Raw genomic sequence first — 17621 nt, forward strand, 5'->3', positions numbered from 1 at the left:
AATCATTTTTAATTTACATATTTATAATAATATTAAAATATGTTTATAATATATATTTATAATATACAAATATGTTTGTGTTTATAATTATATACTTATATTTATTTATGTTTATAATTATATATTTATAATGTTTGTTTTTGATTATGAATTTATAATATATAAATAGTTATATGTTTATAATTGTGTATTTATAATTATATATGCATATGTTTTATATATTAATTTTAAATTTATGTATAAATTTTAAGAAGTAATATTATCTTTGTATATAAATATTTAAAGTCTTTAAATATCTTTAAACCTCTATATCTTTAAAGTCTCTGGAAATGGACCTAAGGGCATACAAAAAATGAAATATTTATTCAAGGAAGTCTACCAAAACTTGGCAAGAGCAGTGAGAGTCTGTAACATTTCACCCATGAAATGACCTGTTTCCTCCCCCCCCCCCAGCACAACTTGATGGCACCTCCACTCCAAGTAGGTGCAGCAAGAACACAGGGAACCCTCTCCACCCAGCTCCAGGTCTAGGTGACATCTTCCTATTTCCCAAGGAGAAATGGATGGCTGGGGGCACGGGTGCAGGCTGATTGCTCTGGTCCCTCAGCTAACAAGCTCCAAACGTGCTTCCTCGTAAAGGACGATCATACTCACCTGGTCACATCATCACAAATGAAATACCTGCCAGCTACCCCAAAACACCAGGCTGAGACCTTTCAACGCTAGAGGGCGCCAGAGACCGCCCGATCCCATCCAGGCTGCGGACTGCCCCACAAAACTTGTGAAAAAGAAGGTAGATTAGGTTTGAATTTCAGAAAAACAAGTAGTAGTTTAAGTATGTCCCCTGTAATATTTGGGACATACTTATACTAAAAAATTATTCACTGTGCGGGCATCCTGTATTTTATCTGGCAACCCTATTCATGAGCGATGAAAAAGGAGAACGGCGGTGACTTTGCGTCTTTTTTCTTTGCTCCTTATTGTGTATGTATTTATGAACCACGTTCTCTTTTCTTCTCAGCATTACTTTATGTAGGAGTTGTTGGAGGTTAGCAGAATATTCAGTGGAACTGTGACTGAATTTCAGGAGGAATTAACACAGTTGGCTGTGGATACGACTCTTGGGAGCAGGTGTCCCTCATTCTGGGGAGAGGGTGAGATCTCTGGGACAAGGATGGGGCCTCCGAGCCGGACACCGAGGTTTGGCTAGCGCGTGCAATGCCTGGCTCTGCCAGCAGAGGGTACTGGAGGAAAGCTCAAGGCCCAGAAACCGCCTCCCTGTTTTCCCGCATTCTTTCCCTTTTACTGGGCACAGGAGCCAATGATTGGCGTGAGGATGGCCCCGGGTCTGCTCAGCAACCCTGACCGACTGTTTAGCGTAAGTATGTCCCAGATCTCAGCGTCCTATGCCTCCACCTACGGTAGGATAGGTGGGGGATGAGGGCAGCCCGAGAGAGCGAAACTGTGGGTCACGATTAGTCAAATCCATTCCACCTGACGTCACTAATCAAGGCCGTTTTAAGACCTGCATGTACTCCAAGCACGCAGCCCAAATGATAAAATATCTTCCGGGTTGTTTTCTAGAAACTCAGAGTCGTCAGCTGCATATAGTTGGAGCTGAACTGGCTAAGACTGGATGGGACCCCTGACCCTCCCACTGGGCGTGCGCGAGGGTCCGCTCCGTGAAAAGTCCGCCCCCAGATCGTGCTGTGAGAGTGCAGAGGCCGGGAGTTGGTTACACCTGCGCAGAACCACAGTCCCTGCTTTTTCTAATCATTTTCCCCCGCGCTCCCCACACCTCAGACCGCCCTGCTGCTTGATTCTCCATCCCGTAAACACCCAGCCCCTTGCTTTCAGGGAGGCAGATTTGAGAGTGTTCTCTGATCTCCTCGTTGGTTGCCTTGCGGATAAACCCTCTCTTTGCTGCAAACCTCTGGTTGTTTAAGCGTTTTGGCCAGCTGCGCTATGGACACAAAGAATCTGGTCCCATAAAAATAGCTAAACCATTACACTTAGCAGTTGCCCCCCCCAATACCCCACAGATCGCTGACCACCAAAGGTTTTTCTTTGAATCCCTTCGATAGTGAATCTTCTAGAAAGCTTCTGTCTAGCCCAGGCCTCCGTTTTCCAGATCCCTGGAGGCGCAAAGGGGGGAAAGATTGTAATTCAAACATAAATACCCTGGTCCAGGTAGAAATCAACAGCCATTAGCCAAAGGGAGAAATCCACTCCTCCGCAACAGATAAAGCTGATGGTTTGGGGTGGCCTTATTGACGATTTCTTGAGAAAACTGCCTTCCCTGGAGAACACAGTCTAGTATTCTGCCTCTGATCCCTCGAAACTCCTGGGCTCACTCCTCATCTCCACTCCCCGTCCTCTGGGCTCTGATGGGTGATGCACCAGGTCCTGGTCCTGCACATGCTAACAGCCAGCGGCCACAGGGAACAGCAGGAGGAGGTGGGGACCCAACAGGTCGGCCCCATCCACACTGGGGTGAAACCAGAGGGGTGGATCAGCAGTGAGAACACAGGCAGCTCCTTTGGGATGGCTGCTGGGGAGAGGGGACACAGAAAGATGCAGAAGTTCTCCCCTCCAACCAGCAACCTGCAGGGCAAGGTCTCCCAGGATTAGTGAGATTTGCTCCCAGGACAGTGAAGCTAGAGAAGCCTGTCCAGGGATGTATAAAAGAAATCAATTTCCAAAGGACCCAGAAGCTGTGACCGCTTAGGACTAAATACAAACACTCTTGCAAACACCGCAGGCATGTACAGGCTGTGTTACACGTCAGCAAGAAGGGAACCAGTTTTCCTTTACCCTCACCTCTCCCAGAGCCCACATCTGGTGAGAGTGAGGCTGGACACTCAACTCTCTGTCCCCCCAAACATTTCCTGCTTCCAAGTGTCAGGAGGGGACGAAATCCTGTCCTCTCCCCACCCCCCTCACGACAGCTTAAAGGGCAGAACTACTGCTTCGGGGTGGCCTCCCAAGGGTGACCCCAATGTCATGTTTTTAAAAAATGACCACCCCTCAGTCTGTTTGAGGGCTTTTCATAGGAGAAATCTCATGGGAGGTGAGGTGGCAGTGGAGGTGTGGCCTGCAGTAGTTAAAACCAACATTCCCAGACAAACTATTACCAAGAAGGTTGGATTTGGCTTTTTTGAGGTCATCCTCCACATGTAAGATAAGGAACAGGAGTCCCAGTTTAGCTAATTAAGCTCAGTGGGGCACAGGATGCAGCCCAGGAGTGTGGGCCACAGCTTCTGAGTGGCCACAGGACAATAGGCTTCTCAACCGTTGGTCACAAACTCAGGTCATTTGGCCTGACACCCAGCAAAGGGCTGGAGTGGTAGGAAACCTTCAATTAGATCAACCCCACTGGATGCCCCCCTGCTGGAAGGCAATGGTTGAAGATAACTGAATGGATAAAGAAGATGTGGTGTATATACATAATGGAATATTAGCCATAAAAAGAATGAAATAATGCCATTTGCAGCAACGTGGATAGACCTAGAGATGATCACGCTAAGTGAAGTAATTCAGAATGAGAAAGACAAATACCATATGATATCACTTATATGCGGAATCAAGAAAATGATACAAATAAACTTATTTACAAAACAGAAATAGACTCACAGACATAGAAAACAAACTTATAGTTACCAAAGGGGAAAGGCGGGGAGGGATAAATTAGGAATTTGGGATTAACAGGTACACACTACTATATATAAAATAAACAAGGACCTACTGTAGAGCACAGGGAACTAAATTCAATATCTTGTAATAATCTACAATGGAAAAGAATCTGAATGAGAATCTATACCTATCTATCTGAATCACTTTGCTGTATACCTGAAACTAACACAACATTGTAAATCAACTATATGTCAGTTAAAAAAAAAAAAGAGGGTGACCCTCTCCTGGACCCTTTTTCTCTTCTCAGTCTCCACTAACTGAAGTGCTGGCCCTGACCCTAAACTCAGCCTCCTTCCCCAGTTCTACTGCATCTGACACCCAGGACGCAGCACGGGGCTGGGGCGGGTTGGGTCAGGGGGCCTGGCCCTGTCAGAATAGCTGACCCTGGGGAAGAACCCCCTGTCTTTGGCCCAGGCTCTTCCTACAGATGGGAGAGGGTCACTGGTTTCCATGGAAACCAGGGTGGGTGTTTGTGGAAGAGGCTGACCCCATCAGGCTGCAGGTCAGAAGGATCACTCTGGCTGACGTGGAGAGAAAGGCCGGGGGTGGGTGGCCAGGGAGGGGGCCGTGCAGTGAGATGAGAGGAGGGGTTGGCATTAGGGACATTGTGGGCAGCACTTGGGGGGATAGGTGTATGAGAAGGTAGAGAAGGAGGGGTCTCCAGACCCTGGTTGTGATCAGCGAGACCAGAGGAAACAACAGGCGACAGAAAGAGGCTGAAGAGCGCGGCTGACACTCAGGAAGAAGCTGCCAGCTCACGAGGCAGTGCTGGTGGAGCGGGGGACGCAGCTGCCCATGACACCTGCAGGCCACTCCCCTCCAGGGCACAGCGGGTAGAAGGGAGGATGGCGGGAGCGAGGCCCACATTGGGAATGCGGATGGGCCGCCAGCAGGAGGTAGAGGCTCCAGTTCATAAAACTCCATGAGGCCCCACCAGCCTCCAGGAGGGGAACTGGCCCCCTCACCACCTCCGACCACGTGCCCAGGACAGCTCTTTGCTCTGGGGGTGCCTGTGGCCCCAGGAGAAGACCAGTCCAGAGCCATGCAGTGCTGCTGCTCCCTCTTCCAGATGAGGTCACGTGAGGATTATGTAGGGAGCACATTCATTTGTGGCTGCTCATGACCCCCTCTCAGTTCTGGGGTCCAGGAGCTGGAAGACCCAAGTGAGGGCTGGGGAGGACAGAGGTGCTCCTGTCATCTCTGCAAGAAGAGCTGGCCTGGCTGAGGGTGGCAGCACAGGGGGCAGGGATTGAAAGGTGTAGGGAGAGCCTTTCAAGCTGGTGCTCTGGACCCCAGAGGGCAGAGACCTCCCAGCAAGCAGGAGCCGAGGAAGGTGAGTGACAGAGGAAGATGCCCACCAGGGCAGATGGGGGCGGGGGGTGGGACGTGGGAGGGTCTCCAGCACACGGCCCCACCGGCATCCTGGCCACTGGGAGAGCGCTGGCCTGTGGTGCAGGAGGGATGGTCCATCTCAAGACACCCCACTCCACACTCCCCAGGCTGGGTTTCTGACTGGGTTTCCTGGTTATCAGATACTGAAGAGGGGGTTCCCCCACAAGAGGGGGGTTGCCTTTCCCCGCCCCCTGTAAGGTGGGTGTCAGTCAATGGCAAATACATCCAGACATGTGTGATGCTGGCGAGCATCCGCTTGGCCCCAAGAGCAGAGTGACTCTGAGCAGAGAGGCCATTTGGTTTCCACCTCGGCCCGTGGTGACTGAACCCACTGTGGCCTCTAAGAAGTCCCGGCAGCAGCAGGCTGGGGCTCCAGCATCACATCTGAACTGTTCCTCCCCATGGCTGCCGGTAGATCTGACACTAAACCACTGCACCTGTGGTAAACCACTGGCCTCGGGTTCCCACCTGCAACAGGAGTGGCCAGAGTGACCATCTTCTGGAGCCTCTGCCTCCGCCACGGGAGGAGTCAGGGGAGAAAGGGGAAAGTTGAGGGGACCATCCTGGGACAGACAGGTGATGGGGAGAGGGGCACAAGATCAGGGTCCCCACCTCTCTTTCACATGACTGTGTGGGTTCCTCCAGGGAGGGTGGGCCTGACGTCTAGCTCTTCGCTGCATCGCATATTATTCTAAAAAGTAAAGCACATGTAGTGTTCTAAGTTATGCTGAACAAACTTCGGGATTAAGGAGAACAGAAAATCAAAGGAATATTTCACAATACTGAGAGTGTAATAATCACCTACACCTTCAGTTTTCCACACAGGTTTGCACTCCTTAGTCTTCCAAGCCCCACGGGGATATGAGGTAACATCATTCCTCCACATCACAGCCAAGGACACTGAAGCGAGAGGATGTGGCTTCAAGAGGGGCTCAGGACAGAGCCTGGCACTGATGAAGACCAGGAGGAGCAGGTGTGCCCAATGGCAGACCTCTAGTCTACCCAGAAGTGATGCTCTACACATGGATAATAACTCATAGAGACGGCGGTGGGGGGGAGATGAGCATGACCTTTTTGGGTTAAATGAGTTAATATATATTAAAATATTAAGATGAAGATAATTTATGCCTTACTCTAAACAATAATGTTAATAATAGAACTTATATGAGAAGAATTACAGAAAGAATCAGAAAACAAAATCCAACAATTTGCTGTTTATAAGTTACAGATATATAGCAAAATACGTACACAAATTTTAAAAATAAAATGCCGAGCTAAATAAACTCTCATGCAAATGCAAATTCAAAAAAAGCAAGGGGCTTCCATTATGATATTTGGAAAAGAGAAGTTGAAGCTAGAAGCATTAAAAGAGGCAAAGAGGGCACTAAAAGGCACAGTTTTTCGATATGTCACTATTAAACACATATGCCCCAAACATGGTAATTACTTGATCATTTGTACCCTGCCTATTTCTTAAGAAGATAACTGCACGACTCACAAAGCAACAACATACATAAAAAAGAAACAGAAATTAAAGCAAAATAGAAATACGTAAAGAAAAGAACACACAAAATCAGACTGTGATTTGACTAGGTAAATGAGTGTTCTTACCTACTTTGGGGTCACAGAGCCCTTCCAAAATGTAGTGAGTGCTACAGAACCCCCTCCCAGAATAATTTATGCATGTACATATCCACACAGCTTTGTTCAATGCCCGGCATCCATGACCTCTGAAACCCCTGCATGCTCATGGACTCCCAGGCAGTCCTTGGACCCCAGGTTAAGAACTCTGAAGTAAAGTGAGAGAGAGTATGGATTTGAATAAAGTAACATAAAAACTGATTTAACAAATAGAACTGATGGAGTAAAAACACGTTTCTTGAGAGTACACAAATGTCTTATAAAAACTGATAATATATTCAGGCCCAGAGAAGTTCTATGGACACTTAGAAATGCTGACACCACTACGTACCATAAGAAGTAAAAGCCATAACCTCAGCAGTCATCACTGGGAAATATTAAATAATAACAATAACAATAATAATAGTTGGGCCAAAGGGAAAGTCCTAAGGACAACAGCAAAAGACAACACATGTCAACATTACGGAGTGCAGAAAAAGCTCTAACTGTAAGAAAAAAATCATAGGCTAAAGTACCCCCATTTACTAGAAATATTAAAAATGATTAACTGTATCTAAATAATCTTAAGAAATGTAAAGTATTAAGTCAAAAAAAAAAAGAAAAGAGCAGAATACATGTACTTTGACAAACAATTCAATTAGTAAACAGAACCAAGAACTGGAGCTTTGCAACACTCAACAACTAAAAGAAGGAAAAAATGTAAGACAATAAAACAAAAACAAACAACTAAGCTCAAGGATGATTAAAATATTACCAAGATGATCTCTTATAACATCACACTGTTTGAGAACCTAAATAAATGAAAAGATTTAAAAATACAGGGCTTCCCTGGTGGCGCAATGGTTGAGTGTCTGCCTGCCGATGCAGGGGACGCGGGTTCGTGCCCCGGTCCAGGAAGATCCCACATGTCGCGGAGCGGCTGGGCCCGTGAGCCATGGCCGCTGAGCCTGCGTGTCTGGAGCCTGTGCTCCACAACGGGAGAGGCCACAACAGTGAGAGGCCCGTGTACCACAAAAAATAAAAATTAAAAAAATAAAAAAATAAAAATACATAAGAAATCAGTGAAAGAATTTGAACTGAAAGAACAAGGTTCTGCTCACACTTCCTACAAAGAAAGTACCTGCCTGGTCTGACCATGGTTTTGTGAGAGTCTGTCAACCCTTCAGAAAGGGGGTCTTAATCTCCATGTTACATAGTCAAAAGGAAGAAAGGAGAATGTGGAGGAGGAAGAGAAAAAGTGCATATTCAAAAATGTGAGAACAGCATAAATGAGCTGAGAAGCTGGGCGTGAGTGGGGTGCATCTGGGCGTGGTGGAACACCGAGACGCTTGCTCGCGCGGGTAACCCAGGCTGGCTAAAATGGGGGTTTACGTGCAGAACACCCCTGAAGGTTGGTTTTAAGGAGAGTGGTGACATGTGCAAAGTGATGCCTGAAAAAAAAAAATTTGGCTGGTGCACAGTGTGCAGGGACAGACATCAAAGGTAGGAAGCAGACAACTGGCCAAGGCTGAGGCCGAATGCGGGGACAGCAGGGGGTGAGGAGGTAGATCTTGGGGGGGGTAATGTCCCACCTGCACTGAGCAGGGGTGTCAGTACTCTCACTGGTGACCGAAGACCATCCGTGCAGGCTGCCTGCAGACAGTGTCTGGCACTGCCCAGTCGGGCTGGTCCACCTGCTCATGCAGAGGCTCTGCTGGGGCCTGGAGAGCTGGTTCAATGCTCCACAGACTCACAGAGCAGAGAGGAGCTGGACAGAGCCGATCTTCCCAGCCCAACAGACCTGTCGTTTTAACATCTCTGGCCTACCAAGTTCCACTTAAGAAGTAACCACTATGGCTTTCCCATTTTCATTCATCTAAACTATACACAGCTGCCCAGCTGAGCTTCTCATAAGCTGAAATAACTAGTGTGACCATGATGGGTTCGTGGGATTTCAGCCAGAGACTCAGAAAGCTTCAAAATAGCTCTGACTGCGTCCTCCCCACACTAGCTCTGAGGAGCCCGGGGAGCCAGAACTAAAGATCCTCGTGGACACACAAAGGCCTGGGACAAACGCTTACCAACCAGCCAGACACGGCACTGCCTGAGCCCATCCCTGGGGTGGTGGGCAGAGGTCTGAGACAGGATGGCCACCTTCAAGCTCTGCTCTGGACGATGCCATCTGGGAGATGCTGGGGCTGCCTGGGAGCCAGCATGGGCTCACAGCCTGCTATGCAGGGGAACCTTCTAATCACCTGGGGAGCTTTAAAAACATGCCACTGTCGGAGCCCCACCTCTGGGGATGCCCAACTGAACTGGTCAGGGCAGGACACAGACAATGGTCCTCGTTAAACAACCCCCAGTGGGGAGGACAGAGAGAAGGACAGGACGCAGACACACTGCCGCTGCGGGGACAGCGTGCAGGAAGTGTCCTGTCCAGGTCGCCGCACCCAGGACACAAGCTGGAGGGAGGGAGGGAGGGAAAGCCTGGCTGAAAGGGGGGGCCCTGCCATGTCGGGAACCAGACAGGGATGCACCTCCCCTGCAGGTGGGGCAGCGGTCACTGTGGGTCTCCAGCCTCAATCGCCAGCCGACAAAGCACGTTCATGCATGGTCCCACTCTGAACAGGAGCCTTGCACCAGCCCTTAGGGGAATGTGGCCAGTCCCAATATGCCCACCTCACGGAAGGGGTCATGAGGGAGGGGCCATAACTGGAACTTGAACCCAGACCTGACCGAATCACCTTCTATCCCCTTGCACTGGAGGGTGGGGGGGAGGCTGCAAAGCACCGACCAGAGACGGGCCCCGATGATGTCCAAGGCATGCTGTGGTTGGGGCCCTAGGTCTGGTGGAGGGTTACCCCCAGGTGGGCAGTGAGCCTTTGCCCGGGCTGGGCCAGAGCCAGGCTGCACCGTCTGCCGGCCTCCAGGACCACGCCTCCACCTCCTGGAAGAGCTGCCGGCCAGAACCGCCCTCAGCTAACCCACGTCGAGGGCTGAGAGAGCACAAGGCGGCCTCACCCCCACACCCAGGATGAGTCCTCCAGACCCTCCCTCTGCTCTGTCACCTGAGCTGGCCGTCCCCACCAGTGCCCGAGGTGGGCTGCTGACGCGTCTACTTTGGATCCATTTTCCTTCAGTTGATTGGACCGCGAACATGGTTACTTCTTCTAAAAGTGCCTGATGTTAGAGCTCATCTGACATTTTCATGGGTTTAACTCCACTTTCTCCCTCTGACGTTTATTCTTCTTCTGGATTCTGGAAAAAGCGAATAGAGGGCAAAACTAAACCCCATTGGGTCACAGGTGAGCATGAGACAACTGAGAGCCAGCTGTGCCCTGGCGCCCCGGCCCTTGGCCTCCCTCCCCACCCTACCCAGTCCCCCTGCTGGGCCAGGGCCGCAGACAGGGGGCCGGACCCTGCCACCAGGGTGGGCGGGCATTTCCAGGAGGCACTGGTCTGGGGAGGCGGGCAGGCCTCACAGATGAGCGGGGGGCCAGGCTCCAGCTGGCAGAGGCGCGGGCCGCGGGGCCAGCCCCTCCTCTAGAGCTTGTCCCCCGCATGGACCTTCTGGTGGCGGATGAGGTGCGAGCTGCCCCGGAAGGCCTTGCCGCAGCGGTTGCACTCGTAGGGCCTCTCCCGCGTGTGGGTCTTGTAGTGCTCGATGAGGGCCGAGCGGTGCCGGAAGGCCTTGCCGCACTCATTACACACGTAGGGCTTCCGGCCTGTGTGGATGCGCTGGTGCTGGATGAGGGCCGAGCTGTGGCAGAAGGCCTTGCCGCACTGGCCACACTCGTAGGGCTTTTCGCCGGTGTGGATGCGCTGGTGCTCGATGAGCGAGGAGCTCTGGCTGAAGGCCTTGCCGCACTTGTGGCACTTGTAAGGCTTCTCGCCCGTGTGCGTCTTGCGGTGCTCGATGAGGTTGGAGCTCTGGCTGAAGGCCTTCCCGCACTCCTCGCATGCATACGGCTTCTTGCCTGTGTGGATCCTCTGGTGCCGGATGAGGTGGGACCGGTGGCAGAAGGCCTTCCCACAGAGCTCGCACTCGTGCGGTTTCTTCAGCGTGTGGATCTTCCGGTGCTGGCTCAGGCCCGAACTCTGGTTGAAGGATTTCCCACACTCCTTACATTGATAGGGCTTCTCCCCGGTGTGGATGCGCTCGTGCTTCCGGAGGCTCGAGCTCCGACTGAAGTCCTTGCCGCACTCCCTGCACGCGTACGGCCTCTTCCCGGTGTGGGTCTTCTGGTGTTGCGCGAGTGCAGAGCTCTGGCGGAAGGCCTTGCCGCACTCCCTGCACTCGTAGGGCTTCTCCCCCGTGTGGATGGCCTGGTGCCGCAGCAGGTGCGAGCTCTGGCTGAAGGCCTTGCCACACTCACAGCACTCGTAGGGCTTCTCCCCCGTGTGGATCACCAGGTGCCTGAGCAGGTGTGAGCTCTGGCTGAAGGCCTTGCCGCACTCGCGACACGCGTAGGGCTTGGCTGGCTGTGCAGTCCTGTGAGGCCCCTCGGGTCCCGAGTCCCCCCTGCCCGCCGTCTCCCCATCGGGCTTACCAGACGCTTCCTCGCTGTGGGTTATCTGGCACATACTCAGGTCTGATTTCTGGAGGAAGGTTGGGCTGGACGGCTCATCGTCCTGGGGTCTGTCTCCTGGGGGGATGCTCTGATGCTGGACAGGGCTTGAGCACAGACTGATATTCCCCTCATAATCGTCCTGCTCCCCCAGAGGGATCTCCTTGTAGATGACAGCCATCTGTGCTAAACCCCTTTCCTGAAGAAAAGGGTCCCCCGGGTCCTCCTCCGGGAAAAGGTTTGTCTGCATCTCCAACCCATCCTCAAACACGAAGGCCTCACCCAGCTTGGCTGCCGGGGGAATCTCCATTGTGGGTCCGGGCTCACCCCTAGTGACTGTTTCTCTTTGGGACACACTTACTGCTCTCAGATTCTGAAAAGAAAACAAGAGACACTGTCAAGTCAGCAAGTCAAGCACCTAGTAGGTGCCAGAGTCTAAGGCAGATATAACCAAAGACACAATCTTGCCCTTGAGATGGTCCTTACTGAGTAAGAGACAAGTCTGACTTACCAGAAACAACTGCAAGGAAGACAGACAGACAGACAATGACACACTGTGGTGTCCAGACTCTAAAGGCTCAGGGTGTCCAGAAAGGTGGGCAAGGACAGGAAGTGGAGCCATTCTGAAAAAGGGGCAAGACTCCAGCTACCAGAGGAGGTTGGGGCTGGGGTCTTGTTGGGAAAGAGAGAGCACACACCCGCCTCCTATGATTGGTCGGCTGCAGGCCTCCAGCCCAGAGCCCCAGCCGGAGCCCTGGGAGTCAGCCCTTCTCATTCCCGCCGGCACACCCCGTCCTGTCCACTTCCCGTTTTTACTGAAGAGGTCTCTCCCTCTCTCCTCGCTGCCACTGGGCAGCTCAGGCCTCCGTGTGACTCGCCTCCCCGCTGGCTGCCTACCTCCAGCTTCCCCCCTCCCCCCAGCCCGTTCTCTACGTGGATGCCAAGGTCAAATGCCCAAAACACAGTCCTGATCGTGGCATCCCCCTTCTCAGGAGCTTGCAGCAGCCCAAGTCCTCCACACCCGGCCATGTGGCCCTGTCGCCTGCTTCTCCTTCCACACACCCCCAAACTTCCAGCTCCACCACTCACACATGCTGCTGTTTCCTTCTCCTGACTGGTCCCCACTCTTCTCACATGGCCACTTGCTCATCCTTCCAGACTCAGTTCAAATGTCCCCTCTTCCCTGCACCCTCAGACTCTGACAATCTTGGGCACGTGGCCTTGGTGACCGTGGAGCACGGGGCATATGTCCATCACAGCACTCACCACCTGGAAGGCAAATGTCATGGCAGGACTTTCCCCACCACCACCTGCGAGCTCCCCAAGGGCAAATCCGGGTCTCCTCCATATTGGAATCCCCAGCTCCCAGCACAGCCACTCAATCATTACACACAATTTATTGAATAAATAAATGATTGAATGGAGGAAAAGTTATTTGTGTTTGTGTTAGAACTGCTTACCACACTTTTATTTTATTTTGCCGAAAGTACTCTTTATTCAAATAAGTCAATTATCTGGGAGATATGAATAAATGAAACATACAAAAGCAGAGCTGCTCCGGTCGAAGGGGGTATTTTCAGAGGGACAAGGAAGGAGGCTAGAACACCCCACTCAGCCCCCCAACCCACTGTGGGGGCCCAGAGGGAGCCCCGCAGGACCCCATCCACAAACTGCTATGCAACCTCCAGGGAAACTCTTCAGGTACCATAATGATGACAACTCGAGTTTACTGAGCAACTACTGTGTGCAAGGCACAGCTAGACCTTTTACAAGCATATCTCATGTACTCCTCAGGACTCCATACAAAGGTACTATCATCCTTACACTGAAGTCAGAGAGGAACTGCCTCAAAAAGACATACTAAATTAATCAGAATAGTCATGATGGAAATCATTCCTATTTGGAATATTTTTTAAATGAATTTTCAGCCAGTAGAAAGGCCAGGTGTGAAAAAAAGCACAGAACTGCAATATCCTCAAGAAGCCTGTGTCAGACTGCCCTGGTGGTGCAGTGGTTGAGAATCCACCTGCCAATGCAGGGGTCGTAGGTTCAAGCCCTGGTCCGGGAAGATCCCACATGCAGCAGAGCAACTAAGCCCGTGTGCCACAACTACTGAAGCCCCCACGCCACAACTACTGAAGCGCTCGTGCCTAGAGCCCGTGCTCCGCAACAAAAGAAGCCACCGCAATGAGAGGCCAGTGCACCTCAACGAAGAGTAGCCCCCACTCGCGGCAACTAGAGAAAGCCCGTGCACAGCAACAAAGACCCAATGCAGCCAAAAATAAATAAATAAATTAATTAATTTCTTTTAAAAAAAGCCTGTGATCACTCCCACTCCTCTTCACAGCCACGGTCTCCACTCCCCCCCGCCTCACCCGACCTCCTCAAACCTCACATCCCATTTTCACCCTGGTCCACCCCTTCCCCATCTAGCTTAGACTACAGTGGGTCTAACTATGGGCATCACTTCAACCAGCTCGCTGACCAGCATCACATTCCTCACCTCCCTGCCCTGCCACTAACTACCCACCTCCTCTGCCAGCTCCTCCTAAGATGCTGAATGTTGCCAAGGAAAATCATACGACTGTGTCTGGCACGGAGACAAACTTCAAGTTTCCAATTTCAGCTGGGACTTCAGCTCCAGCATCTAATGACCTCCTTACAGCCAAGCCCTCTCTTCTGGGTCCTCACTTCCTCCCCCCTCTGGAAGGCCTCTCCAAGACATCCCTCTCAAAACCCTTCATTTCAGAGACTGCAAACTGGCACTCTGGGGATCCTGCCACAGACACGTTGTGTTTGACTCTCAAAGAGTCAGGCTTTTCCTTTTTGTTTGACTTAGCTGCCAATATTTAAAACTCAGTAGGTTTTCTCATGAAAAACTGGACGATGTGACAATACGAGCCCACCCTTCACTAACCCACCTTGCTGGCCAACCTACCCCACTCCCACGCCCCACTTCATCCCCTTGGTTTCTTTTCCCCCCCTAATTTTCATGCCCTCTGACCCCTCTTTCTCTGTATCTGGATATTGTGCCTCCACCCACCTGCTAAATCCTGGTGTTTCCGAGGTTCCCTCCTCGGGGGTTTTCCATTCCCACTATGTACCAGCTACACGCTGAAGTCTCCACTGTGTTGAAAAAGTTAGCGATACTTTATCTGTGACCAACGATGTTTTAAATATTTTGGCACCGAAAATCCAAAGGTCTGGAACCCCACACTTCCCACCTCTCTCTGGCCTTCCCCGGCTCCTCCTGCCTCCGTCACTCCATCCTCCTGGGACCCCCCCAGGGCCTGGGCACCCGGCCGACCCTCGGGCCAGTCAGGGCTTCCTGGCTGGAGGCCAGCGAGCGGCCGCGGACCCGCACCTGCTTCCACGGGCGGGGGCCGCCCACACCTGCGCCACCGGAGGGAGAGGTGGCCACACTGGCTGCTGCGGAGCCACTCACCTAGGCCGGGGCGGGGCCGCTCACCTGAGCGGGGGCGGGGCCGCGGGCGAGCAGGGCGGGGCCGCACCTGAGCCGCTCCTGCCCGCGGCCGTGGCCTCGCTCGGCTGCGACTGCTGACGCGGAGCCCGAGGCGGCCCGAGAGCCCGAGCCCCGCCCCCTCCCCGGCACTTCCGGGACCGCTCTAGGCCGCGCGGAGGCCAGTGTCTCGCTGGTCCCGCCGCGCAGTACGGGTCTGCGCCTGGATTCCGGGATCCGGGTCGCAGGACTGGGGTCGGGAGGGGCCGTCCAGTCGACTCAGGGCTCCGGGCCGTCCCCGAGCGCGTCCCGGCTGGGCGGGCGTTGGCGGGAGCGCAGAGGAGGAAACTGAGGCCGGGAGGGGCGGCCGGCTTCTGGGCACCTGTCCTGGGGGTGGGGCCGGCCAGAGGCCTTGAGGCGGCTGTGTCCCCGGGAGAAGGGCAGGTGCGCTCAGGGCTGCGGAGCCCGTTACCTTGCGCAGGCCCGGGGTCCTGCTGCGATTCCCCCTCCCTTCCTGGGGAGCTCTGGTCCTGCTTGCTCACCTCGTCCCCGCAGAGACAAATGAGGAGAGCCCGGAGAGGGCCCAGGAGATGGCTGGGAGCCTAGGCGGGACCCTCTGTGGACCCCACCTCTGCATCTGAGGGATGGCCTCCGTTCAGGTGGCGCCTCTTAGGGGAACCGGGAGGGAAGCGGGGTGTGTTCTTCAGCCCCCGACCCCCCTCCCAGAGCTCACTTCTGCTTCTGGTGGCAAGACTTGCCCCTCTACCCAAGGATGGCTGCTGCCCATTCTCCCCCTGCCATCTGCCCACCTGTCTTCAGCACCTTCCGTCCTGGCCCTCAGGTGCCTCCTAGCCCCATCCAGGAGTAGGCAGGGGCTCCTAGGGACCCAGTCCACTGACCCTGTGTGTGTTGGACCACAACCAGCCATGCAGAGCTGGGACCAGCAAGGGCTGGTTATTTTTTCTCTCACTCCAGTTCCTCCAGTCACAGGAAGGCAAGAGCCACCATTCTGAGCCCCCTGGGGGCTGGTAGGGAGGTGGAGCCCCACCCAAGGGTCTCAGGTGCTTCCCCTTCTGCAAAAATCCCCAGAATCCCTACCCCCACACTCCCACACCCAGACCAACCACAGTCACTTTTTCTTTTTTGTTTTTATTTTTTTATTGAGCTTTCTTTTCTTTTTTTTAACATCTTTATTGGGGTATAATTGCTTTACAATGGTGTGTTAGTTTCTGCTTTATAACGAAGTGAATCAGTTATACATATACATATGTTCCCATATCTCTTCCCTCTTGCGTCTCACAGTCACTTTTTCAACCAGGATCTCATGGCCCTCCGAATAGTTATTGTTGACATGTTGATTATTAACCCATTTTACAAAGGAGGAAAATCAAGGCTCAGAGAAAGGGAGGGTCCCAAGGTCAGGAGCATAAGTGGGAAGCAGACAGAAGGCACTCATCCCACACCCCACCCCTAGGGTATGTAGCCCACGGAGCAGTAATAATCCGCAGCGTCTTCAGGCTGCACGGGGCTGATGGTCAGGATGCAGGCATTATGGGCTGCATCCGTGACTGCCGAGAAGCGGTCAGGGATGTCAGGGGGGCGGTGGTTGTCCTCCTCTGAGCGGTAGTGGAGGAGAAAGCGGGGGGCACTGCCTGCCCGCTGCTGATACCAAGACACGCCGTAGTCCCCGACGGTGGCATGGCGGGGGCTGAGCATGCAGGAGAGTTGGGCCACTTGGCCTGGGAAGACCAGCAGTGTGTCCGGCTGGGTGAGGGTTGGCTGGGAGGCTGAGAGAGACAGACACACTCAGGTCTTGCCTGGGCCCCTTCCTTCCTGCCCCTGCCCCACAAAGTCTTGGTCAGACTCCCAGGAGAATCCTCTCCCAAAAGCTCACAGCCCAGTGCCATGGGATCGTCACTGGGTAGGGCACAGAGCTGGCGACCCCTAAGCCCCCATTAGTGTCATGTTCCCAAGGAGCCATGTTCAGTTAAGGATCTAGAGTTCAGAGGGTGTGCTGGTGGTCTCTGGGCTGCCCACCCTCAACCCTTGCCCTGCAGACCCCTATCACTTTGGTCACAGTGGCTTGTCCAAACCCTGGCTACAGACTGATGACCCCCAAGAAGCCTCCGGGGCTGTTACTACCCATTGGCTCAGCCTCCGGCCACCGGCTGCTGAAGACCTTCTCAGAGTTAGCTTGTCCCTGAGGCCCTGTGGGGTAGGAACCAGCCCACACCAGCTTCCCCTCTGAAAAACTCAAAAGGTGATGAGTCTCTGAGACCCCCAAGAGTCAGAGTCCAAAGGGACCCTAGCAATCTGGTCATTCACAAATGGGGAAACTGAGGCCCACACAGAGAAGTGACTTGCCTCAAGCCTGGGGCAGGGCCACCTGTGGCCAGTTCTCCTCTCCACCTCAAGGACCCTTCCAAAACCTTCCCCACTGACCACATGGATTTGCTTCCTTACAGGGGGCTTCCAGAGCCAGTGTGCTGTCTCCCACTCCACCCCTGGGTGAGCAAGGCCCAGGGAGGGCTCACCTGCTAGGAGGACCCCAGTCAGAAGGAGGGCCAGATGCTGACAGGCCATGGCCAGAGGCAGGGAGGCAGGTGGGAGTCGCTTGTTGGGCTTGCACTGGGTGTGCTCCAGGTGCTTCAGGGCACACTGGGGAGGCTGCTGGACCATGACAGGGCATGCAAATCAGCCCACTGACACGGTGGGAGGGTGGTGCTGGGGCCCAGCAGCCAGACCTTATCTTTCCAAACGTCAGCATCCCGGCCCCACAGGGCCTTCTTGAGAACAGAAGCCCAGAAATCCACATGTGCAGTTAGAGCAGGTGGCTGCTCTTCACTGAGGTATAACTCATACGGTCAAGTGCACAAATCTTACATGTA

At 53.1% G+C, this 17621-nt stretch overlaps 2 protein-coding genes across 8 annotated transcripts; both read right to left on the reverse strand.

Annotated features, from left to right (window-relative positions):
• Positions 1-9972: 9972 nt before the first annotated feature.
• Positions 9973-15570, reverse strand: ZNF70 (zinc finger protein 70). Of its 7 annotated transcripts, none has more exons than XM_029232940.1 (3): positions 14719-14757; positions 12363-12542; positions 9973-11646 (listed from the first exon to the last, which is right to left on the reverse strand). In XM_029232940.1, exon 3 carries the CDS (start codon positions 11581-11583, stop codon positions 10249-10251), a length of 1335 nt encoding a protein of 444 aa, XP_029088773.1. In that variant the 5' UTR covers positions 11584-11646; positions 12363-12542; positions 14719-14757; the 3' UTR covers positions 9973-10248. The 7 variants fall into 7 exon arrangements, with proteins under 7 accessions (XP_029088773.1, XP_029088780.1, XP_029088811.1 ...); XM_029232947.1 differs by lacking the exon at positions 14719-14757 and adding an exon at positions 14317-14340; XM_029232978.1 differs by lacking the exons at positions 12363-12542; positions 14719-14757 and adding an exon at positions 15543-15570.
• Positions 15571-16067: 497 nt separating this feature from the next.
• On the reverse strand, positions 16068-17366 carry VPREB3 (V-set pre-B cell surrogate light chain 3). The gene is made up of 2 exons (XM_029216312.1): positions 17268-17366; positions 16068-16520 (listed from the first exon to the last, which is right to left on the reverse strand). The coding sequence occupies exons 1-2, from the start codon at positions 17314-17316 to the stop codon at positions 16204-16206; spliced, it is 366 nt and encodes a 121-aa protein (XP_029072145.1). The 5' UTR covers positions 17317-17366; the 3' UTR covers positions 16068-16203.
• Positions 17367-17621: the final 255 nt, after the last annotated feature.

Source organism: Monodon monoceros, unplaced genomic scaffold (genome assembly GCF_005190385.1).
Source record: "Monodon monoceros isolate NGI ecotype Baffin Bay Population unplaced genomic scaffold, NGI_Narwhal_1 Super_Scaffold_1, whole genome shotgun sequence".
Classification (NCBI taxonomy): domain Eukaryota; kingdom Metazoa; phylum Chordata; class Mammalia; order Artiodactyla; family Monodontidae; genus Monodon; species Monodon monoceros.